The sequence below is a fragment of the Dendropsophus ebraccatus genome, chromosome 8, assembly GCF_027789765.1.
Source record: "Dendropsophus ebraccatus isolate aDenEbr1 chromosome 8, aDenEbr1.pat, whole genome shotgun sequence".
NCBI lineage: Eukaryota > Metazoa > Chordata > Amphibia > Anura > Hylidae > Dendropsophus > Dendropsophus ebraccatus.
Window position 1 is genome coordinate 46,002,446 of NC_091461.1, and position 25,410 is coordinate 46,027,855.

A 25,410-nucleotide genomic window follows, 5' to 3' on the forward strand; every position below is an offset into this window, starting at 1 on the left:
GCTGCTATTCAATGAATATCACATGTCAGTTTTTTGTGCGGCCCTTAGCGATCCTGGCCGGATTGTATACTATGGGGGCGATTTATCAAAGGGTGTAAAATTTAGACTGGTGCAAACTGCCCACAGCAACCAATCACAGCTCAGCTTTCCTTTCAGCACTGCTTAAAGCTGAGCTGTGATTGGTTGCTGTGGGTAGTTTGCACCAGTCTAAATTTTACACCCTTTTATAAATCTCCCCCTATGTGTATACACTCTGGACGGCATTCCATAGACGGCAGCACAATATAAATTTTTTAATAATAATTACGGCCATTGTTGCAAATCGGCAACAACGGCTGTGATAAATAGGAAACGTAAGTTGTGTGAACATAGCCTAGGGTATACCACATAATTAATTTCTTACCATTTCTTACTATGTTTGGACAATCAAGAATCTATAACATGTTCCTAAATTTACATCTTGTCTCCAAAGATTACAGGTCAGATGAGGATGAATGCAACAAGCAACTGAAATATCTGATTGATGATCTCAGCCAGACTCATTTCCTTATGCTCCACTATCTATGTGCATTCTTCCTTAGGGTGGCCTCGTACAGCGAAATAAACAAAATGACCTTAGAAAATCTGTCTATTGTTCTTGGCCCAAGCTTCTTCAGGTATTATGCTTTATATATCAAAAAAATATGAAACCATGTATATAATAATAATTAATAATATTCCTTTATATTTTATTTCTAGTGTTCCGTTCAGCCCTAATGTTCAGGAGGAGCAGAATCTGTGCAATAACCTATTATTACATATATTGAGGAATTTTCAGAAGTTGACTGCAGATCGAGCACAACGGGAAAACATTGAGCAGGTACAGATTTATTCTCCTTAACTAGTATTACAGGAATATTGCATGCGGAATAATAGCACAAAGAGGAGATTTATCAAAGGGTGTAAAATATACTAGTGGATATTTTACACCCTTTGCTAAATCTGGGCCAAAAAGTTCAGTATTTGATCAAATTCACATGCCAGTCCACTGCAGAAAAAACAAGCCTCGGCTACCAATTTCTGATTATCTATGAAATCCACAGAAGATTTGCCTAGTGCAAATCCTTTCTATATGAACATACCCACAAGCTCTTGGCATCTCTTAGTCCGTTTTACTGTCTCCCTCAATTGCATTTATGATTTTACTCCACCAGAGGTCAGCAATTCCTTTTAGATACCATTTATTGCCTGAACTCTTGAGACGCAGCTTCCATTTTGCAGTTCTGTATGGCAAATAATGCACAATGTTAAGTGTTCATTCATGTAGAGAAAGGGAAAGGCAGGGGCGCTTTCTGGTGAAGTATAGCTGGAATCACACAAGTGGTCAAGGTCTGGAGGTAATGAAGCACACTCACCTTGTTAGGTTGTGCTCTCCTAGACATAACACTATGTAGCGTTTGTGTGAATGAATGAACCGGATGCAGCTCATAGAGGACCACCAAGGATGAAAACCACTGGTGTATCGACCCAGCTCGATAGACGAAACCTCCTTGGAAGATCGAGCGCAACAGGTAACACAACAACAGCTCCGGTACCCCAGGATGTTCAGGAACGGAGGCTTCTCGGTATAAAGTACAACTCAATTATTTATTATATACAAGTAATGCCTTTCGGCTCCATATATAAGGCAGAACCTTCCTTGCTGTACAACCTGTAGCACTCAGTCTTCCAAAGAGGTTTCTTCTATCAAGCTGGGTCATGGTTCGACTACTCCAAAGTGCTCATTCATAGCATGGGGATAGCATTGTTGTCTTACAGTGCAATCCTGGGTTCAGATCTGACCTAGAACAATATCTGTATATTATGCCTATGAGTGTGTGGTTTTCCTCCAGGTACCCAGTTAGTTGGCCTCCTATAAAAATTAACTCTAGTGTATGTCTGAAAGTGGGATATTAGATTGTGAGACAATTGTTGACAATTATTAGATTAGTCTCCAATATAATTCCTTAAATTTGCAATTTTAGCTTTTATAAATACTTAGGGGGCATTTATTATAAGGCTAAAATAACATTTAATGGCGCAGATGGCCCAAATGCTTATAAATATATTTGCAAATGCTGGTTTTGTGAATATTTTTTTTGCATCGGGTCCCTCTGCGCCACTTGTTCTGCGTGCGCCGCATTTAACTTTTTTTCGCTGGGAAAATGTCAGTGAATCCTACACCAGCTCAGGTCTCACTTTGTGCACACAGAGGGGCTCTATTGTGCACTGAGTTTATGTAGAGGCATTGTGCCTCTACATAAATCCTGTGAGCTTTTCCGCTGCTGGGACATTTTTAAGTTCGGCACAAAAAAAAAATTAATTAATAAACGTCCCCCTTAGTGATAATCAGCAGAGATGAGCGAGTATACTATTCACTTAAGCATTGGGGTGCTTGCAAGTACTTGTGCAAAATAGCAAGTATTCTCCCTGCATGTTTTGGTGGCTTAATTCAGCTGATAAACATGCAGGGAAGGGGCTGGCACATCCTGCTATGCCAAAGCCATGTTGACTGCTTGTCTAGCAGTGATTGACCAGCCACATCAGGTGACCTGGGTGTATATAGATCCAGGTCACCTGATCATTCACTTGCTTCTCCTAGCTGAGAGGGAGAGCTGCTGGAGCAAGGACAGAAGTAGTGTATAGCTTAGTTTAAATACTTTTAACTATTTAACAAACCCCAAACCCAAAGAGACTAGTAATCTCACAGTGTGCCCCCCCCCCCCAAAAAAAAAACAAAAAAACAAAAAAAAACACAACTATATTACATATAATATATTAGTACTATGTAGCTTACGAATACCCATAGTGGTATTCTATACTGGTACTGGTATATAGCTAGTATAAGCAGTTGTATACTGTGCTACAGTTTGTGTTATGGAGTACACAGTAGGAGTACTGGAATTAATCCACAACTACCCAAAATTGCTTCTTAGGACTAGGTATATCCCTGTGTGACAGAAATAAATAAAAACATCTGACAAACAGTATAGTATACCAGTGTTAGATGGTCTACTCACTCTGATAGTGGTACAGTATATTGCTTGTACAGCTAATACAGAAGCCTGGGAGTCTAAGATAAATCCTGAATGCTCCCCCTGCTGTTTCCGTTTCATTTTTGTGGTGTTTCCACCACTTGCTGAGGTTTTCAGGTGGACCAGACATCCTCCCCTCTGCTGAGAAGGGGCTCTGGAAAATGCTCCAATCTTCCATTGACTTTAATGGGGTTTGTCACTCAATCAAGCATTCAAGAATTGAAAAATACTTTTGAGTATTTTAGCGCTTGCTCATCACTAATAATCAGTTAAAAGTGCCGTTTAATAGTCGCAGGATGTGATGATGCTATAAAAACAATAGAGAATAAATAAACAATAAATAAGCAACTTAGGGATAATTAGGGACTTAAAATCCACTCAAGGAAAGGAGTAAAGGCCCTATTCCACGGAACGATTATCGGCCGTATTGGGACTGCATATAATTCTAGGAGCAAAGTGTAGGTAGGGGCCATATTTTATGCTTGTGGTATTTTATGCTCTGGGGTGATATTTTATGCAAGAAATTCAACAGAGTTAGGGTTTGCACATAAATTACATATAGCAGTTTAAAAGTTGAGTTTAGCTGACCCGATGATGTTGTGCTGGAAGCACACCACCAATAAAAACCTATAAGTGTGATGTCTGATGATGGAGTCCAATCTTTATCTTATCATGGAGCTGGAACAACTGAGCAGATTGATATTTAGTAGAGTTTGTTTATTTTTTAATATCAGGAGAACATATTCTTTTATATCTATGATTATTCTGGGTCAGGTGGGAAGGTCTACCCAGTGATTGATGGCTGTCAACAAGCACACTGATACACAGCTGTCAATCACTCACCACCTACTTACTAGTTAGCTCAGAGTGAGCAGAGATTTACCTCTCCTGGAACTTTTTCCACAAAACAATATATCTGTATATATAGTCTGTTCAGATTCTCCTGCTCTATAACCTGATGTCTGATTTGTCTGCATTGTCAATGCGACAGGTTCCCTTTAAGTCAAGCTAATCTATATAAGATTGATTAACCAATCACATAAGACATAAGTTTAGGGTTGTTATTCATTTATATTTTGTAATCTTTAAACCCTGGACTTAAATAGTATTAAAAAAAAGTTTATGATGGAAAAAATAAAGACTTAAATTTTTGTGATTCCGTTGTTACCCAATTTTCAAACTGATCATAGAGGGATGCAGCTGCATGCTGGGAGATAAAGCTGCCGATGAAGATGTAGGTCATCCAGAGTATTAATAGGTGTAGGACCCATGCACAATGCTTAAAGGTCATTGCATAGCTGCCTAACTATCAGTATCGCCCTCTGGGTAGTTGCATCTCTCCGCTGCAAGATCTGAAAGGCAGATGAATAACACTGGATTGACAAATTCTGACAAAATTTTCCTACAACTACCATCATAGCACAAGCAGAAAAAAGGTGTTCTGCTAAAAAAGAAACAGGCAGTAATATTAAATATGGTTAATGTTGTGTCTTACCCAACATGTCACCCAGCTATTTTGGGTCTGTTGAGTCATACGGAGATTTAGGCAAGCGGGATAAACTGAAACATGAGCAGTTGTTTGTTACGACTGAAATAACTAATCTTATGGATATTAAATTGAGTGTTACGCTCAAGGAAACAAATCAACAGAGAAAAAAAAACGGGTACATACACTTTTTCAATTATTCTATAAAAAATAATGAAATGTCCATAGATGAGGCAAATTATTTAAGACTGTGTTCATTCATAGTATATAAGCTGTGAATTTTATAGTGCAGATTCTGTATTTCATGGTTGTACTTACCGGTCGAGCAGTTGCTCATTACTACAAGCTCTATTGCTTTCCTTCAGGTGTTTATCACAGTTCTCGCACCCTGCCTACTCCCCTTCCCCAGCAACAGGCAGGGTGGAAGGACTGTGATGAAGGGAAAGTAATGCATCCTAGATGTTCAGAGGATGATATGTTGTCTATGAAAAGAGAGAGGAGGTGTGGAGCGAAAGACAATAAATAAAGATACACTATATTGGTAAGTTATATATCTTGGGGTGATAAATTTATTTAAAGATAGTTTTCTTATACCGTATATCCCCTTTCAGTGATCATTGGGAACTCGGTACATCGATCACCACCGATTTTTGTAGAAATGATTGATACATTTATTATACCTGGCCAATAAATCTCTATTGTGAATATAACGCTGCCATTGCATATCCCAGTATAAAGAATGTGAGACGTGGCCAGAGAAGTATACTTTTTTTTAAGAATGATAACCAATATTGTGGTTTCACAAAACCTAACTTTAGCAGCTGACCCTGACCTAATTCCAACACAAAATAGGCATCATGAGAATTGAGAGTAATGGGGTCATGGACATTTGTGCCTATCAGTAATTAAGTGTGGTCAATGAGATTCATGTTTGCAATGCATTACTGAATAATAACTGGTTCTGCTCCCTCTATATGAAGATTACTTCATTTGATGAACTGCATAAAACTGACATTTCTTTGTGTCAGTGCTTTCTAGCTAATGTATTTTTACCATCCATTCTTTGATGTTGCTCTATCATAGAAGTGATGACACAATGTGTACTACATTAGTCAATAAGCTCATCTCCATCACTAGGAACAATTATCATAAAATAAATAGCAATAATGTCCTCCCCAGCTCTTCAAAACATTTATCTTAGTCCCAGGGGTGATAACTCGTGTAGGCATACGACCAGCAGTACTCTGATGAGATCATAGAGGAGGTATAATGTGCTCTATATTGGTCACAGTCATCTCTATTACCATAGTGTGTTTCTAAATACACAAAGAATTGAAGATTTAATGGGCACTGTTGTTACTAATCAATAATGTTAAATCAGCAGGGGAAGTGATATACTACATCTTTGCAATTTATTTCATTTATTTTTTTGCCCGTTTTCTATATGGAATAAAGTACTATAAAATCAGCCACTAGGTGTCTCACTTACTAGAAAACTGCAGTTGAGGCTTCATCACTAAGGCCATCTGGTCTTTAGAAACAGACAAAAATAGACCATATGCAGGAAGTGGTCAGTTTGCCCAGTGAAGATGAATGCTGATTGGGCAGCAACTGTGCACTGCTGCAGCTGAGTAAACTAACTGATATAAAAGGCCGCCCATCAGTTTAGAGTGCAGTGCAGATGCATGAGCAGCACATTGGCACTAAACTGGAGCAGCAAAATGAAAATGGATATACATAATTCAAGTATGACATATATTTGCTTTGGGGTTTTATTTTTTATATTTCAAGTTTAAAGTAAACTTTATAGTAAATCTCTAGCAAATGTATAGCTCATCAAAACAGAACTAATCATCTTTCCCCCATCTCGCTCCACCCTGCTGTCTAATCTGTCAATCACTATCAATGGCTGCTCTCTGTCTCCTATCCCCCAAGTCCACTGCCTTGGGGTCACCTTTGACTCTGCCCTGTCTTTTAAACCACATATTCAGGCCCTGACCACCTTCTGCCGCCTTCAGCTCAAAAACATTTCCAGAATCCGCTCTTTTCTTACTCCTCCTTTTACATGCCCTCATTATTTCCCGCTTGGACTACGGTAACATTCCATCTAACTCCCTCGCTCCCCTCCAGTCTATCCTTAACTCTGCTGCCTGACTAATCAACATTTCCCCTCTTTTGGCCTCTGCCTCTCCCTTCTGCCAATCCCTTCACTGTCTCCCCATTGCCCAACGTATTCACTTTAGATTGTTGACTATGAAATACAAGGCCGTCCACAACCGGTCCCCAGGGCTGGTTTTAGACAAAGTGTGGCCCCGGGTAAAGCTAAAGTGGGGCCCCCGAAATGAATGTGTATAGTATATATAAAACAGTATATTATACCATATCCCAACCAAATATTATCTTTATGTAGAGATTAAAGTGTTTTTCTGGGCAAACAGAACATCCTTGGGAGCGCACCTGCGACCAGAAGGCCTCACAGCAAGAGCAGTGAGGTAGATATGTATGGGCTCTTTCAGGCTGTATTTCTGAAAGTTTTCCCTTTGCCCAGAAAATCTATTAAAATATTACTTCTATACTGTTACCTTACATTACAGAACAAACAGCAATATAGAAGATTACCAAGTAAATTTTTTTTTACCAAGTTTTACCAATAATGCCACCATAAAGGCCCAAATAATACCGCCACATGGTGACTTCGGCCTTCACATAGTGAATAATATTACCATACTGTTACTAAATAAAAACCAGAATGTGAATGACCAATTTTACTCCTGTACAGTGACCACCACACAATAATAATCCACACCGGAGGCTATACAGAAAGAGCTGGGAATCGGAAATCACATACATTATTTTCATCTATTTCTTTTTGAGCCATATAAAGACAAGATCAGAGACAACCATTTATTTTCTGATAACTGATTCTTTAAGGGAAACTGACAGCACATATATCTGCAACAGCATATATCAGCACTGACAGCATATATCTGTGCTACCAGTTTCCTGTTGCTGATCACACCAGATGTTTATACAAACCTGTAAAAAAACATTTGTTATTTAGGACTAGTGTCACAGAGGCGGGTCTGTGACACTGCCAGCTCCCACACTTCTCTCAGGCTGCTGGAGTATCTGCAAGCCGCCCACCTCCTCCAGAGTGATTGACAGCCGAAGGTTGCCACTGGTGGCCTCAAGACACATCAGAAGCACTGAATGTATCTATGCACTGCTGGTGTGATTGGCAGACATACACTACCGTTCAAAAGTTTGGGGTCACCCAAACAATTTTGTGTTTTCCATGAAAACTCACACTTTTTCACCACCATACGTTGTGAAATGAATAGAAAATAGAGTCAAGACATTGACAAGGTTAGAAATAATGATTTGTATTTGAAATAACATTGTTTTTACATCAAACTTTGAAGAATCCTCCTTTTGCAGCAATTACAGCATTGCACACCTTTGGCATTCTAGCTATTAATCTGTTGAGGTAAGCTGGAGAAATTGCACCCCACGCTTCTAGAAGCAGCTCCCACAAGTTGGATTGGTTGGATGGGCACTTCTGGTGTACCATACGGTCAAGCTGCTCCCACAACAGCTCAATGGGGTTCAGATCTGGTGACTGCGCTGGCCACTCCATTACCTATGATAGAATACCAGCTGCCTGCTTCTGCTGTAACTAGTTCTTGCACAATTTGGAGGTGTGTTTAGGGTCATTGTCCTGTTGTAGGATGAAATTGGCTCCAATCAAGCGCTGTCCACTGGGTATGGCATGGCATTGCAAAATTGAGTGATAGCCTTCCTTATTCAGAATCCCTTTTACCTTGTACAAATCTCCCACCTTACCAGCACCAAAGCAACCCCAGACCATCCCATTACCTCCACCATGCTTAACAGATGGCGTCAGGCATTCTTCCAGCATCTTTTCATTTGTTCTGCGTCTCACAAACGTTCTTCTTTGTGATCCAAACACCTCAAACTTGGATTCATCCGTCCACAACACTTTTTTCCAGTCTTCCTCTGTCCAATGTCTGTGTTTTTTTGCCCATCTTAATCTTTTTCTTTTATTGGCCAGTCTCAGATATGGCTTTTTCTTTGCCTCTCTGCCCTGAAGGCCAAAATCCCGCAGCCGCCTCTTCACTGTAGATGTTGACACTGGTGTTTTGCGGGTACTATTTAATGAAGATGCCAGTTGGGGACCTGTGAGGCGTCTGTTTCTCAAACTAGAGACTCTAATGTGCTTATCTTCTTGCTTAGCTGTGCAAGGCGGCCTCCCACTTCTTTTTCTACTGTGCTGTCCTCTAAAGGGAGTAGTACACACCTTTGTAGGAAATCTTCAATTTCTTAGCAATTTCTCGCATGGAATAGCCTTCATTTCTAAGAACAAGAATATACTGTCGAGTTTCAGATGAAAGTTCTCTTTTTCTGGCCATTTTGAGCGTTTAATTGACCCCACAAATGTGATGCTCCAGAAACACAATCTGCTCAAAGGAAGGTCAGTTTTGTAGCTTCTGTAACGAGCTAGACTGTTTTCAGATGTGTGAACATGATTGCACAAGGGTTTTCTAATCATCAATTAGCCTTCTGAGCCAATGAGCAAACACATTGTACCATTAGAACTCTGGAGTGATAGTTGCTGGAAATGGGCCTCTATACACCTATGTAGATATTGCACCAAAAACCAGACATTTGCAGCTAGAATAGTCATTTACCACATTAGCAATGTATAGAGTGTATTTGTTTAAAGTTAGGACTAGTTTAAAGTTATCTTCATTGAAAAGTACAGTGCTTTTCCTTCAAAAATAAGGACATTTCAATGTGACCCCAAACTTTTGAACAGTAGTGTATATACCTATGAATGCAGTCAGATGCCTTTTAGTTACACCTGTCAATTTTTCTGTAATTCCTCATATACAGGTGAATCAGTGGAAGCAGGACTTAGAGAGGGCATGTGATGCCATTTCTGTTAAATGAGAATTTGTGACTTGTCACACAAAAGCCCATGACACAGCAGCACCCACACCTCTACATACCATACGCGTTACCTGGACAGGGGGAAGGCAGCAGTTGGCTTATATCTAATAGCTTATGCCAATGCCGTGCTGCAGCACGACCAACCATCAACACACACCTACTACCTATACTCTGACATACTACACCACAGATGTCAAACTCAAGCCCTCCGGCTGTTAAAAAACTACAACTCCCATCATATGTAGAGAGCTAAAGCTTTGGCTGTCCAGGCACAATGGGAATTGTAGTTTTCAGCAGCTGGAGGGCCTGAGTTTGATCTTCCTGTACTATACTATGTCAACATTGCCAGGAAAGATGGATTGACTGAATCCATCTTCTCCAGGCACAGGCAGCGTTAATCAACGGCTGCAACACCAGTTCAGTTGAACTTACTGTAAGTTCTCTCCCAGGCATGATGGGAATTGTAGTTTTGCAACAGCTGGAGGGCCAGAGGGTTCCCATCTCTAATATACTGTATATATAGACAAATTGTTTATAAATATGTAAGTGTATATCTATCTCACACTATATAGAACAAACATTGGTATGCATATCACACATACACAGCACATGCATAGTACACCATACATATAAAAAAATATCACACATACACAGCATACATAGTATAATTACTTACTGTAGCAGGGTCTAGAAAGGGTTAAACCAGCATGCAGTTATCAGAACCTAGTTGCCCTGGTAGTGTGTAGAGTCCTATGGCAGCTATTTACCCTCCCCCGGCGTCCCGACTGAAGCTGCAGAGTGCAGAGCATTGTCAGTGGAGGGGAAGGATGTTGATGGGAAATTTCTTAAAGTAGCAGTGACTAGCACATGCCGTAGCTGCTCAGTGCTGTGTGCTGCAGAAATCTTTGCAGCCAGCAATCCCCTGCAATAAACAAAGGGCAATACAGATGCAAGGGGCCCCTGAAGATTGGGGCCCTGGGCAATTGCCCTGTTCCCCCCCCCTAACGCCGGCCCTGCCTGTCCCCTCTGTACATCTCTGGCCTGATATCCCACTACCGTCCCTCATGCAACCTTCGATCCTCCAGTGACCTCCTTTTGCGCTCCCCCTTGTTTGTACTTCACACAACAGACTCCAAGACTTTGCCCGAGCCTCATCCATACTCTGGAACTCACTACCTTGACACATCTGGATCTCATCCACAATTAAGTCCTTCAAAAGTAACCTGAAAACCCATCTCTTCAATGTAGGCTACAACCTATAATTCTGCATCACACTTGACTGGCTGCACTTTACCTCCTATTTCTCTACCCGTACCTTACAGATCAGGGGTGTCAAACTCAAATACACAGTGGGCCAAAATAAAAAAATTGGACAAAGTAGCGGGCCAACCTTTATAATTATAGAAGCGCAAATGCGGCGGTCCTGGCACTGTCAGTGGTGTGAGTCTCCCAGCCCTGTGCACTGTGATCAGTGACATGATAAATTGCTATGACATGAATAAACCCCAACCCATGTAATAGCCAACCCCCCCAATATTACCCCATGTAATAGCCAAATCCCCAAATTGCCCCACATATTAGCCAGCCCTCCCAATAGTGGCCAAATAGTAGCCAACCCCCTTAAGAGTCCCATATAGTAGCCAGCCCTCTCCAATAGTCCCATGTAGTAGCCAGCCCACCCCGTAATCTCTTTTATAGTAGCCAGCCCTCCCCCATAGTCTCATCTAGTAGCCAGCCCTCCCCCATAGTCTCATGTAGTAGCCAGCCCTCCCCGATAGTCTCATATAGTAACCAGTCATCCCCAATAGTCTTATATAGTAGCCAGCCCTCCCAGTAGTGCTCAAATAGTAGCCAGCCCCCCAAAAGTCCCATATAGTAGCCAGCCCTCCCCAAGTTTCATATAGTAGCCATCCCTACTATGGAGCCGCCAGAAAGATCAGAGTGCTGTACTCGTCTCTCTCTGGCGGCACCATTCATTCTCAATGGAGCCTTCGCTAACAATGTTTGTGCAGCCCTGCATGGTTATCGAGCAGTGTAGTGTGCTAAGTAAACGAGCACCAATCTAGCAGACTAGTGATCGCGTACACTAGTCATCGGGCCGTAGGCAAGACACAAATAAAGTATATGGCAGCAACAGTATAATAAGCACTTAAGGGTGCCTTCACATGTACTGGATCTGCAGCATATTTCACGCTGCGAGTTTGCAGCGAAATCCGCTGCGGATCCTGGTATAATGAAGACCTATAGGGTCCCATACCCACAGCGGAATTTTCACTCTGCTGCAGATATGGGACCCAGCCCCATTAACCCCAGTCCCGAAGCATACATTCCCTGCTCGGCGCCACGGCTGTGTGAATCTTCCAGCTCCCCTCGCTCCCCATCAGCCAATCATTGCTGCCGTGCACTGATTGGCTGATGAGGAGCGAGGGGAGCTGGGAGCTTCACACAGCTGCGGCGCCGAGCAGGTAATGTATGCTTGGGGCGGGGGCAGCCCTGGAGCATACATTACCTGCTCCAGGCTCCTGCTTGCTTCGGAGCCTCCTGGCATCACCCGGCTTTCGGCCAATCAGTGCGCTGCGGTGGGGCAGCGCACTGATTGGCTGACCGCTGGGAAATGCTGGGAGGCCCCGAAGCAAGCAGGAGCCTTGAGCATGTGATGTATGCTCTGGGCTGGTTCGGTGGGGGTCAAAGGGTTGGCTTACATATCCGCTGCGAATCCGGTACGTGTGAAGGCACCCTAAAAGTCAGTAAATGTATTGTTATAGAAGCAACACCCCAAACCCCAAAGACACAATAATAACTCAATGTGGCCCCATTACTCTGCAAAAACAAAAACTTTTGCCAGCTCAGTGATTTCCAAGGGCAGTTGTACACTCAGCTTTATTATTTTGCAGTTGATTAATACATGGCATTCAGCCAGTCCATAAGTAGTAGTAGTTATGACATTGTTGTAATATAACAATAGTATTGCACTTTTAGACTACTTGGGGAACATATCGTGGGGAGGTGGCCATCTCATAATATAGACTGCCACTAATGATGATTATGAACATTATTAGCAGCTGTCTAAATAACAAGATGGCCACCTTTGCTCAATATGTTCTCAAAGTGGCCTTAAAATGCTTTGTTCCTGTGCAGAGAGTAGATTCTATGGACACTGGTATGTTTTTCATAGTTGGCTATCATGCAGCAAATGTTACAAGCCAAGTATGAAGTGCACGATTTTTACACATCCACCCCTATGGCTGTATAACTTTTCCTGGTAGGAAGTCATGTACAAAACAGCTATACAACTACCAAGCAGTAGCGGATTATAATAGGCGCGTTTCGGGCGGTAGCCCGAGGCTCTGAGCTCCTGGGGGCCTACGGCCCCCCAATTAGACTTATGCTTTCAGTGGTGTATTATCTCCAGACTACAGTTCTTCCATGATTTGCATAAATATCGATGCTTTTTACTGCAGTTTTGCACAAATCAGGGCAAAACTGCAGCCAGGAGACAATGCAGTAACATTAGAGAACATACTGAAGAACCTTATCATGTGACATTGGTGTCACCACAGGTCCTGTACAGACTGCATTATGGAGGAAAAAGACTTAAGCTAGTGCCAACATAGCTACAGTGGGTTGGGGGGGCCAAAGCTTGGAGAACAGCCCAGGGCCCATGGTAAAATTAATCCACCCCTGCTACCAAGCACTGCGCTACAGGCTCCATGCACAAGTCTCCTCTGCGTACATGAGCCTTTAAATGCAGTACTGGGATTTTCCATAAAAATAGCTTTGGAAACATTTTCCTAGATATGTCATTGCAACCGAACTGACTCCTAAATTCTCTGATCCTTGAATGGCAGGATAGTTGGGATTAAGCATTCCCTAAATCACATTGTAATCGTATCCTATGGCATGTACAATAACAACCAACCTGCTGCCCTATTCTAAGCACATAATATGCAGAGGACAATTAAAAGGATATATTTAGTGCACCATGCCGAACGTGGAAACAGTATGCAAAAATAGCCTGCTATGGCAACCAGGGATATATTTAGAGTCTTATGGAAAAAGTAGCAATCTAGAATGTGCAATATGTACAAATCTAGATAGTGGGCACAGAAAACAATTATCATTTACATTTTATAATTCTATACCCACTAAATACACAAAGTTAAAAAAAAGAGGAAAAAACATCTGTTTTCTTTTTAAAAAGTCCGTTATTACTGCATTTTATTTGCTCTCAATGGAATGCATTGAAGTCAATGGAATGATGGCTGCCCAGTGCACACAGGGGGACATTTATCAAACTAATTGCGCCTGTTTTTAGTCTAATATATCTAGTTTGCGCTCAAAATAAATCTAATATGAATTTATGAAGCTTTTTTAGACAAGACTATCCAAATTAGATGCGACTTTTTGATTTAGATTTTTTGTTGTTAGTTAGATCGAAAGTCGCCAGAATTCTTTTTTAGCTAAATCCATTAACTGCTCAATTTTTTAAAAAGTTGCATATATTGGCGCATCGCTACATCTGCTCCTAACCAGGTGAATTTATTAGACTAATTAAAAGACCATTATTTTTAAGACACATTTACTATGCTATTAGACAATTTACATAAATGTGACTAAACACATTAGATTGGAAATTATCAAAACATCTTTGACAAAATTGTTTTTAGATTTGTTAGTAAATATTCCCCACAGTGTATTAAATAACGGATGTTTGTGTTGACGTCAAAATAATGATCATGACAATTATTTGTTCACACACATTTTTTTTTGACCGTCCTTTCACCATCTTTACTATTAACCTCAATGGACTTTTCAATTAACCCTTTGAGGTTCTTGCCCAAAATGACCCAGTGGACCGTGCAAATTTTGATCTTAGTGTTTTAGTTTTTCCCTCCTCCCTCTAGCACTTTCAGTTTTCTATCTACAAGGGCATGTAAGGTCTTGTTTTTTACAGGAATAGTTGTACTATGTAATGGCGTCTTTCATTTTACCATAACATGTAAGATGGAACCCCAAAATATTATTTATGAAGATATAAATAGGTGAAATCGTAAAAAAGAATGCAATATAGTAGCGTTTGGGGGGTTCCTGTGTCTACGTAATGCACTATATGGTAAAAGCGACGTGATACCACTATTCTATCAGTCCGAACACAACCATATGCAGGTTTACATAGATTTTTTAATGTTATATATATTTTTTTAATGAAATCCTTTTTTTTTTGGCAATTTGTTATTAATAAAATGGGCCTATTGTGATGCTTATTACAGTTTTATTTTATTTTTTTTTATAATGTAACATCAAATTGGTCATCTGTGCACTTTTTCCCCTCTTTTTGTGTACGCCATTCGCAATGACGTCACACTGCGGGGTCCCGATTGGTAAGTGACAGGGGACTCCCCCTGTAACTTACACTTTTGACGCCGCGGCCGCTGCAGCCTGTCATTAGCGGTGAGGTGCTGGCTGCTCGCTGCAGCCAGCCCGCAACTCCTATGAAGTGCGCTCCGGTTTCATACCAGGAGAAACACCCAGGATGTACAGTTACGTCCAGGGTCGTCTAGGGGTTAAAGAAACACCCAAACGGCAGTTAGCCCACCTGAACTAGAATAATGTTCCAGCAGCCATCATTGCACTGACAGCCGCTGAAACATGCTAAACCATGGATGTTATTTGATACTCAGAAAAATGGGGCAATTTCCCACAGAACCCAGTTAGACTTTAAAAGCACTTACTACATAAAATAAATCATTGTATTGTTTGCCGTAGCCTGCAGTTCTGTTACCTGTACTGATTTTGATCAATCCCAATTTTATTAAGAATCCAAATTACATAACTAACAATCCCAAAAGGCATTTTTATTGTCAGGTTTTAGCTATAGGCAGGGCCATACTAAAAAATTTCTCGACCCCTTGCTACTCATAATACAGTAGAAACAGTAACTCATGACATTTTCTTGGGTCCCATTTTCATTAACCCCTTCAGGACCAGGCTAATTTTCGTTGTCCTTGTGCTTAAAAGACCATGGCACTTGCATTTTTACACCTACAGACCCACATGAGCCCTTTTTTTTTTTGCGCCACTGATTGTACTTTGCAATGACAGGCTGAACTTTTGCATAAAATATGCTGCGAACCAGAAAAAAATTATATGCGCAGTGAAATTGAAAAAAAAAACCACAATTCTTTTTCTTTGGGGGGGGGGGGGGGGGTTCGTTTTTACGCCGTGTGTCCTATGGAAAAACTGACATGTTATATATGTTCCTCAGTCGTTATGATTACAACGATATGTAACATGTATAACTTTTATTGTATGTGATGACCGTTGTTAACAAATATATGTTCCTTAGAATCGCTCCATTTCCAGGCTTATATTGCTTTTATCCTTTGGTCTATGGGGCTGTGTGAGGTGTAATTTTTTGCGCCATGATGTGTTCTTTCTATCAGTACCTTGATCGCGCATATGCGACTTTTTGATCGCTTTTTATTACAATTTTTCTGGATTTGATGCGACCAAAAATGCACAATTTTGCACTTTGGGATATTTTTGCGCTTACGCCGTTTACTGTGCGAGATCAGGAATGTGATTAATTAATAGTTTGGGCGATTATGCACGTAGCGATACCAAACATGTTTATTTATTTTTATTTATAACATGGGAAAAGGGGGGTGATTCTGACTTTTATTAGGGGAGGTTTTTTTTTTTTATTATTAACAACACTTTTTTTTTAACTTTTACACTTATACTAGAAGCCCCCCTGGGGGATTTCTAGTATAAGTGCACTGATCACTCATTGATCTATGCTGTATATACTTATACAGCAAAGATCGATGAGATAGGCACTTGTTTGCTTTCGGCTGCTGCAGCCGAAAACAAACGAGTGCCGAGTCGGGATCAGTGGGAATTTGAAATCTATCTTGTTCAATCCTTCTCTCCCCTGGTGTGTACTAAGACCTAATGAATGGTTGTTTGGTCTTGCTAAAATGTTTGGGTTCAGCCATCTTTTATCTTGTGTCTCTATTGTTCAAGAGGGTCTTTTTGAATTAACTGGAAAAAAGTCACAACTGCTGCTTTTGGCATATCTATCTGAATGGAAATGTGTGGATACATTGACAACTAGGTGCCTTTCTACCTCTTGTCAATAGAATGTGACGTAGCGTAACATGGGTTGGCAGTACCTCAGGCAAAGCAAAGTATTTCCCCTCCCTGCCCAAATGCCCCTAGTATTGTAGTTAACCCCCTACGGCCAGGATGCCCCTAGTATTGTAGTTAACCCCTCCACTGCCAGGATGCCCCTAGGATTGCAGTTACCTGCTCCACCGCTAGGATGCCCCTAGTATTGTAATAAACCCCTCCACTGCCAGGATTCCCCTAGTATTGTAGTTAACCCCTCCAGGATGCCCCTAGTATTGCAGTTAACCTCCCTCCCCATCTGTCAAGAAGTTCCTAGTGTTATAATTAACCCCACCACCACCGGATACCCCTAGTATGGGAGTTAAATTCAACGACCCCCCCCCCCCCTCGTCTCTCCCCAGGGACCCCTTGTATTGTAGTCAACCCCCACCCCAAAAAATGTCTCTAGTCTATACTAAATAAAAGAAACAATAAACATTCCACTCATTTCTCCTGCGCTCCAGTGGCCTCTCCTGCAGTCTCAGGACTTCTCATACAGGCGGGGCGTGATTAAATTATGTAATGCAGCATGCAGGAGACGTGTGCCACTCTGGCGTACAGGAGTAGGGTGATTTACCTCCAGACCCCCTGCTTCTGTACAGTAATGAGCAACCTGCCCAATGCCCCCCCCCACGCTGCGCCACCGTGTGCCCCTTCAAACTATGACCTATTCCAATGAAGGTCCAGAAATGATGCTCCACAACTGTTATCCTTATACACATTGCAAGTATTTCAGAAAACAGGAGCCGACAGGCCTTCTTTAAATCTACAAGAAAAACACAAGCTTCCTAAAAGCACAATTTTCTCCAGTATAATGTTTCTAAAAAAAAGAGAAGACTGAGACAGCTATTTTTATTTCTCCTGCTGCAAAGTTTTCCTCTACTGTTGCTCTTCCTAAGCCCCTCGGTTGCCATGGAAACTGACACGGCGTTCAGTGCTATAGCTTCTGCGAATTAATTGCATTTTGCGTTTCCTACCACTTGCTGTCTGTTCGGCTGAACCCCAGGGATATATACGTTTTGCCAGATAATGAATTGGATTAACAGTAAAATGCCATGTATTCTCACTATCTGGAGTCACACATTTAAATACTTCTTTGCTAGTTTCTGTTTATTTGACCTTTCCATTATATAATTAACCCCGCCGATGGTGTAAGATGCCGCAGCACTGGAAAATCCTGTGAAGTGGGAATAGAGGACACTTAAGATCGCTGCAAAATACTAAATACTTATGCACAAAAGTGTGATTTGACTGATTTTATTGTCAGACATAGGATTCTATTAGGTGCACTGCCTCCCATTCCTCTATATATTCCCATTGCAGCTGGCTGAGCAGAGGAGGTGGCTGCCAGTTATCAGGGAGAAAGGTTCATTGTCTCCTCTTTTGAAGTCTGCAGTACAGTCTGCCTTTTCTCATCCTGCTGAGTTGGGAGAGGACACCTGCTTAAAGCAAGTGTTCTCTCCCAGAACTAGGACAGACAGGGCAGGTAGTATACTGTACACCAGACTCCAGAAGAAGAGACTAGGACTACTAGGAGACCACAGCTGAGGAAGAAAGCAGCCCCTTCTTAGCAGAGTCCATTGTGTTGTATACAACCTCTAAAAATATAGTCATAGGCTATGTTCACACTAAGTAAAAAAAAAGAAGAAAAGACCCCTTTTTTTTTTTCACCCTTTCACGTCAGTAATACGTATGTATATATACATTCCTGACACTGAAGGGGTTTGATGTGTGCGGGAATACTGCAATAAAAGTGGCCCCGACACATCAGTGTCCCTGGAGCTGAGGATAATGAGAGGCAGCTGCGATCTCGCAGTTGCCTCTCATTAACCCCTTAAACGCAGCGGTCTATAGCGATCGCAGTGTTTAAGGTACTCAGTGACAGGACAAGCTCATGTCACTGAGTAATCAGGACCCCCTCAGTCATGCTGCAGGTCGATTGTACCAACGGGCGGGGGTAATCCACTTACCTCTATCCTGTCAGATCGGCCATCTATGGATAGAGTCTGCTCTCAGGCAGCATAGATCAGTACATGCAATCTATTGATTGCATGTTTTACAGTGAAAAAAAAGTGTAATAAAAAAAGAAAGTTTTTAAAAATATAAAAAAAACCCTTATGAACCCCCTCCCAATAAAAGTTTAAAATACCCCCTTGCCCATTATAAAATTAAAAATATATTTAAAAAAAAACATAGGGGGATATTTACTAATAAATCTAAAAACACGATAATTTCCAATCAAATGTGTTTAGTCAAATTTATGTAAATTGTCTAATAGCATAGTAAATATGTCTTAAAAATAATGGTCTTTTAATTAGTCTAATAAATTCACCTGGTTCGGAGCAGATGTAGCGATGCGCCAATATATGCGACTTTTTTAAAAATTGAGCACTTAATAAATTTAGCTAAAAAAGAATTCTGGCTCACTTTCGATCTAATTAACAACAAAAAATCTAATTCAAAAAGTTGCATCTACTGTAATTTGGGTAGTCTTGTCTAAAAAAGCTTCATAAATTCATATTAGATTTATTTTGAGCGCAAACTAGATATATTAGACTAAAAACAGGCGCAATTCGTTTGATAAATGTCCCCCATATTGTATATGGTAGCGTGTGAAATTTTTCTGTCTATAAAAATATAACATTATTGTTCCCGCACTGTGAGCGGCGTAACCGGAAAAAAACTGCTGATTTTTTTTTAAAAAGAAAAAATGTAATAAATGTTATAAAAAGTGATCAACATTTTTCTGTAACACCAATATGATATTAATAAAAAATCATGGCACAAAAAATGACACCTCAACCTTAGAAGGTGAGGAGGAACATCACATTAATTTCACCCGGACATCCGTTCATCATTGGCCTCGTTTTGAAGGGGTTAAATGATGTCTGTTATTACTGCATTTTAATTGCCCTCAATGGAATGCATGGAAGTCAATGAAATCACGGACGCCCAATGCACACAGTGTATTATATAATGGACGTTGTTTGTGCGGGTGTCAAAATAATAATTTTTGAATAGATATATGTTTGTATGGTTATCCCATATATGCTTGTATTCACTTGCTTATATTCTATTTAATAGTAAAAATGGAGAAAGGACGGTGAAAAAAGAAAAACTGTGTCTACAACCAAAAAATAACGTCCGCTGTTTGCAAAAGACGTCCAAAAATAATTGTCATGATCATTATTTTGACATCCGCACAGATAACGTCCGTACATTTTATACACTGTGTGCATTGGACGTCCATCATCCCATTGGCTTTAATGCATTGAATTGCAGTCAGTTAAATCGCGGCAACAACAAACATCTTTTTAAATAGAAAAAGTGGACATTTTATTTCTTTTAATGATGTTGTGTCAATAAGCTCAGGATCTGTTGTTTAACCCCTAGATGACCCAGGGCGTATAGTTACGCCATGGAAGTCTGTCCCCAGACGACCTAGGGCGTAACTGTACGCCCTGGGTGTTTCTCCCGCTATGAAGCGTGCTCCGGAGCGGAGCGCGCTTCACAGCAGGTGGGGGCCGGCTGCAAACAGTAGCCGGGACCTCACCGGCAATGACACGCTGCAGCGATCGCACTGCCGCGTGTCATTAACTCCTTAAACGCCGCGATCGCGGCGCGACCACGGCGTTTAAGTGTAAGTGACAGGGGGAGTCCCCTGTCACTTACCGATCGGGACCCCCGCAGTGTGACTGCGGGGGTCCCGATCGGTAAAACGGGCCGCTGGAGGTCTCTCACCTGCCTCCGTGCGGTCCGATCGGCGATCTGCTACACTAAGCCTGCACAGGCAGGCTCAATGAGCAGATCGCCGATAACACTGATCAATGCTATGCCTATGGCATAGCATTCATCAGTGTAGAAATCAAACTAATCTATGTAAAGGTCCCCCAAAGGGACTTCAAATGTGTAAAAAAAAAAAAGTTAAAAACACTAACACACTACCCCAAAACCCCTCCCCCAATAAAAGTTGAAATCACCCCCCTTTCCCATTATATAAATAAAACATATAAAAATAAATAAAGAAATAAACATATAATATACCGTAGCGTGCGTAATTGTCCGATCTATTAAAATATAACAAGCGTCATTGCGAACGGTAAACGGCGTAAACGAAAAGAGGGAAAAAAGTGCGCGAATTACCGATTTTATGTTACATTATATATTAAAAAAAATTAATAAAAAGTGATCAAAACGTCCGATCTTCACAAATATGGTATTAATAAAAACTAGAGATCATGGCGGAAAAAATGACACCCCATACAGCCCCGTAGGTGAAAAAATAAAACCGTTATAAGCGTCACAATAGTCCCATTTTATTTATAATTAATTGCCAAAAAAAAGGATTTCATTTAAAAAAAATATATAACATTAGAGAATCTGTGTAACCTGCATATGGTTGTGTTCGGGCTGACCTATAGAATAATAGTATCATGTCGCTGTTACCATATAGTGCATTACGTAGACAGAGGAACCCCCCAAACGTTACCATATTGCATTCTTTTTTGCGATTTCACCAATTTATATCTTCATAAATAATATATTTGGGATTCCATCATACATGTTATGGTAAAATGAATGACGCCATTACACAGTACAACTATTCCTGTAACAAATAAGCACTTACATGGCTTGTAGATAAAAAACTGAAAGTGCTGGAGCTCTTAGAAGGGGAGGAGGGAAAAACGGAAACACTAAGATCAAAATTTGCGCGGTCCACTGGGTCATTTTGGGCCTGGTCCTCAAAGGGTTAAAAAAAAAAAATGATAACAATATAATATTAACTTCTCTCCCCCACCTCCCCAAACTAACCTCAGATGGTGCCTCCTTATTCTTATGTTTAATTTGTCTTTCATGGGGTTTTCCTACCAATAAAAACTGCACAGAGCAAGATAAATATAATCAACAAATTCAAGATTAACTGGGGAACTATCAGCAGGTTGGACAAATGTAACCTGCTGATAGCCCCCTATTGCGCAGGAGTCGCTGAGGATGAAGGTATGTCTCTTACCTTCACCTTCGGCACTGTTCCTGTGCACTTAGTCATTTACTCCTCAGTCTGGTAAGACCATTAGGGATACTGCCTCACCCTCCACAGTGACGATCCTGCCAGCCCCCGGCTGACCCGCCCCTTGTAATGATAATTAATGGAGCATGCTGGCAGGGGGCTGGCCAGATTGGTGCTATAGGGGAGGGCAGTGCTCCTAACGGTGCCCCAATGCTCCTAACGGTCTTACCAGAGCATGGACCAAAGTGCATGGGAATAGCACTGAGGATAAAGGTAAGAGGCATACCTTCATCCTCTGTGACTCCTGCTGATAGTTCCCTTTTAATTTGTGCATTTTACAAGTGAACTATTTGTTTACAACCACATATTGTTTTTGTTAGAGAGAATTAGGAAGGGTTCATTATTTTAATACAGTATGGAGTAAAATTTATATAAACCATAGAGGCTCGAGGTTTTGTCTATGTATTTGGATGGAGTTTAAATTGCTATTTTTAATTATACATGTCTTTAGTTGAGGATGTTATATGTAAAAGCATATAGATTGAAGTATGTGATATTTATGTTGAAGATGTTCTTGTTCGGTACCAGAGCTATCAGACACAGAGGTCATATGACATCTCAAGGCAACTGCAATTCATTGTTTACAAAGCCATGTGTGCATCTGAAGCCAAAAGGGAAGGAACTATTTAACCAACAACTTGTGTTAAGCACAAGTTCTTGGGAAAAAAACCTTTCTGAAAAATCCCCACTCTATGGGCCAGAATGAAGAAATTTTGTTTGGATAGTCCCGGATTTCCCCGGCAAAATCAGATGATTATCGTGGCAGCTTCAATTTGGAAAACACTCTGACAAAAGGTTTGGTTGTTGTTTTCACAAGTTTAGGTTTTAATATCCTGCTTGGGTGATCACCATTTCAATACAACATAAATAACTCAAAAGGACAGTGCAAAAGTTAGACGGACATTATTGGTAAATGGACAAAAAAAAATCAAGCAAAATCGACTTAGTTGCCCAAAGTAAACAATCACAGCTTTCATTGAGGCACACAAATTTAAAATGAGCCTAAATAGAGTAACATAAGATTGTGACACCAAAGCATTAAAGGGGTTCTCCAGGTGAAAACAAAAAATACAGTGCAGGCAGTGGATGGGGGAAACTTAATAAAGAGTGTATACTTATCGGTCCTTGTGCCGCATCCCCACTCCAGGACCCCGCCAGCATCCTCCTGCTCTCCCTCCTTCAACGTCACAGCACAGTTGATGGATGCCCTACTCAGCCAGTCAGTGCCTGGGACACCGCTGCCCCCGGACTGTGACACTGCCCTCCCCCCCCCCGGACCGTGACACAGCAGGAAAAAATTATATCCAGTGGGGGTACGGCAGTCTGTTAACTCATTGTTGCAGGGGCATGGGGATTGATACGTATACATTCTTTTTTATGTTGCCCCCACCTCCTGCCCACACTGTACTTTTTGTTTTTGCCCCTTTAGGGTACAAACACACACGACGAATCCGCATCGAATTTCTCGTTGTGAATTCGCAGCAAGATGCGCTGCGGATCCCTGCCCTGTAATGTCTATGGGCAGATATACTCGCAGCCGGATTGACATGTCAGGAGACCGCCCAGTTAACCCCCCGCTGGACGGCGCTTATACATTACCTGCTGCATGATCCGGCTTGCTTCGGGGGTTTCCAGCTAGACGTCCCGCTCAGCCAATCAGTGTGCTGCGGCCGATCCATTGTGTGTGTTTGTACCCTTAAGAAGCTTTTTCTATGTTAGAATTTGCAAGAATAGGCAATTGAAAGAGGACAAATGAGACAATGCGTCCTGAAAGAGTAGAATCTGTATCAAAGGATTTGCTGGCACAAATTTGAACATAAAACTATATGGGAAATTGATTTAGGTAAAAAAAGAAATTGACCCACAATGGAGTAATAGCCCATTCTATTATAATGTCTGTTTCTAAATGCTCTGCACATCTAGACACTTAAAAAAATCTATATTGTTGATATTTGGTTCCCAACTGTTTCAATTCTCCAACATGTCTGAAATATCTTGAAGACGCCCTAATCTTGGCACATTTACTGACATTTGGTGGCGGTGTCCCTCCAACTATGGAGACATATGGGCAGATTCTTATCACCAGCCTGTGGTTTTCCTATTATTTTAGATGCTCCATTTTTAGGAGAACGTTTCAGAAGATACATTCCTATTTCCACAAAACTATGATTTTATATGTCCTTACAGTAACTAAGCAAAAATAGTAAAAATGTCAGCATAATAATTTACAGTATAATGGTTGGTTGTTGGCATAAACATAAAATTATGATGTCTTAAAATTGTGCTAGTGGTTTTCTTACCAAATGGGATGATTTAGAGTTTAGGGATAAATTAGGGCGTCCCTGTTTGTCATTTTCTGCCTGATTTAAGTAGCTGGAGGCAACAACTTAACCTATCATCCTGCTACTGGCAGTACCGTGCCCCAGTATCCACCTGGCACCCTGAGATAACGGAACAGCTAGAGCAAATTAATTCTTTGAGCGGAGAGCCGCAGAGAGTGGAGGTGCTCTAAACTGAACATTGAGACAGTGAGGCAGGCGGAATTCCAAGCAAAGTCCGCAGTGGGGATTCCGTTTGGAATTTCCACCTCTTTTCCGCAGTGTGAACGTACCCTTACTTTAGTGGAAGTTTTTTTTTTATATCCTTGCATAACACTGTAAAAACTCTTTTGCTAAAAGAGGGCTTCCTAAGGGCTGTCACTTTTTCTTCTTATAACACACATGCAATTTTAAAATTTCAGGCTATGTTCATACAGCGTAAGAGAGCGGCCGTTCCGTGACCTGCACGGGTCATGGAGCGGTCGGTCTCCGAAAAGATCATCCCGGATGGTACTGCAGTACCGTCCAGATGATCTTTGCAGCCGCAAAGTTCTAATGTGGGCGCATCCATGCACGCCAACATCGGAACTCCCCACTGCACACTATGGAGCGAGCGGCCAGAGCCGTTAGCTCCATAGTGTGCACTGACATGGTTTTCTGCGGCCGCTATTCACTGAATAGCGGCTGCAGAAAACTGACATATACTATGTGTATACGCTCCGGCCGGGATGCCATAGACAGCAAGGTAACTTATTTTTTTCGTATTAACCACGGTTGTTTTTGCAATCGGAAAAATACGTAGTGTGAACATAGAATCTTAACAAGGTGCACTTTGTAGAGACCTGGATACCTGACGACAATCAGAGTCATCAGCGAAGGAATACATTGCTTTGGTGTACAGCAAATTTAGTTTTCAAATAGAAGATTTTGGAATCCACCCACATCTTATGTTCGTTCTTGGCCAGCACATTGCATTGCCTTCCAGTGTCACAATGTCACATCCAGCAGGCAGTGCTCCGTTAACGCTGTTGCCATGGAAACACAAGGAAGCTGCAGACAGTAATCATAACTCTGAACTAGGTTGCCATAGAAACTGAGCAACAGATCCCGAAATCCAGCGGCGTCTCCTGTACTTTAGCCTCAACATGTTATAATAAATTGTGAAATAATTATTAAGGTTCTTGTCAGTAAAATCTAGTGCGCTCAGCGCTGATTGCAGACAGAGCCGTATGTGTGTGCTGTCTATTACATCAGGGTGTGAGAGAGTTATGTCTGAGCTACGCCGACACTCTTTGTAGTCCTAGAGATTGCTTTTAACTATGGAGCTGCCGTCCAGAATAACAC

General features: G+C 41.3%; 1 protein-coding gene across 5 annotated transcripts in view; it reads left to right on the forward strand.

Annotated features, from left to right (window-relative positions):
* The window catches only part of FAM13C (family with sequence similarity 13 member C), a 304,323-nt gene that overhangs the window by 45,560 nt on the left and 233,353 nt on the right, over positions 1–25,410 (forward strand). For all 5 annotated transcript variants that reach the window (XM_069980308.1, XM_069980304.1, XM_069980307.1 and 2 more), the window contains exons 4-5: positions 473–656; positions 739–859. In XM_069980308.1, coding sequence (XP_069836409.1) covers positions 550–656; positions 739–859 — 228 coding nt within the window. In that variant the 5' untranslated portion in view covers positions 473–549. The remainder of the gene's footprint in view (positions 1–472; positions 657–738; positions 860–25,410) is intronic.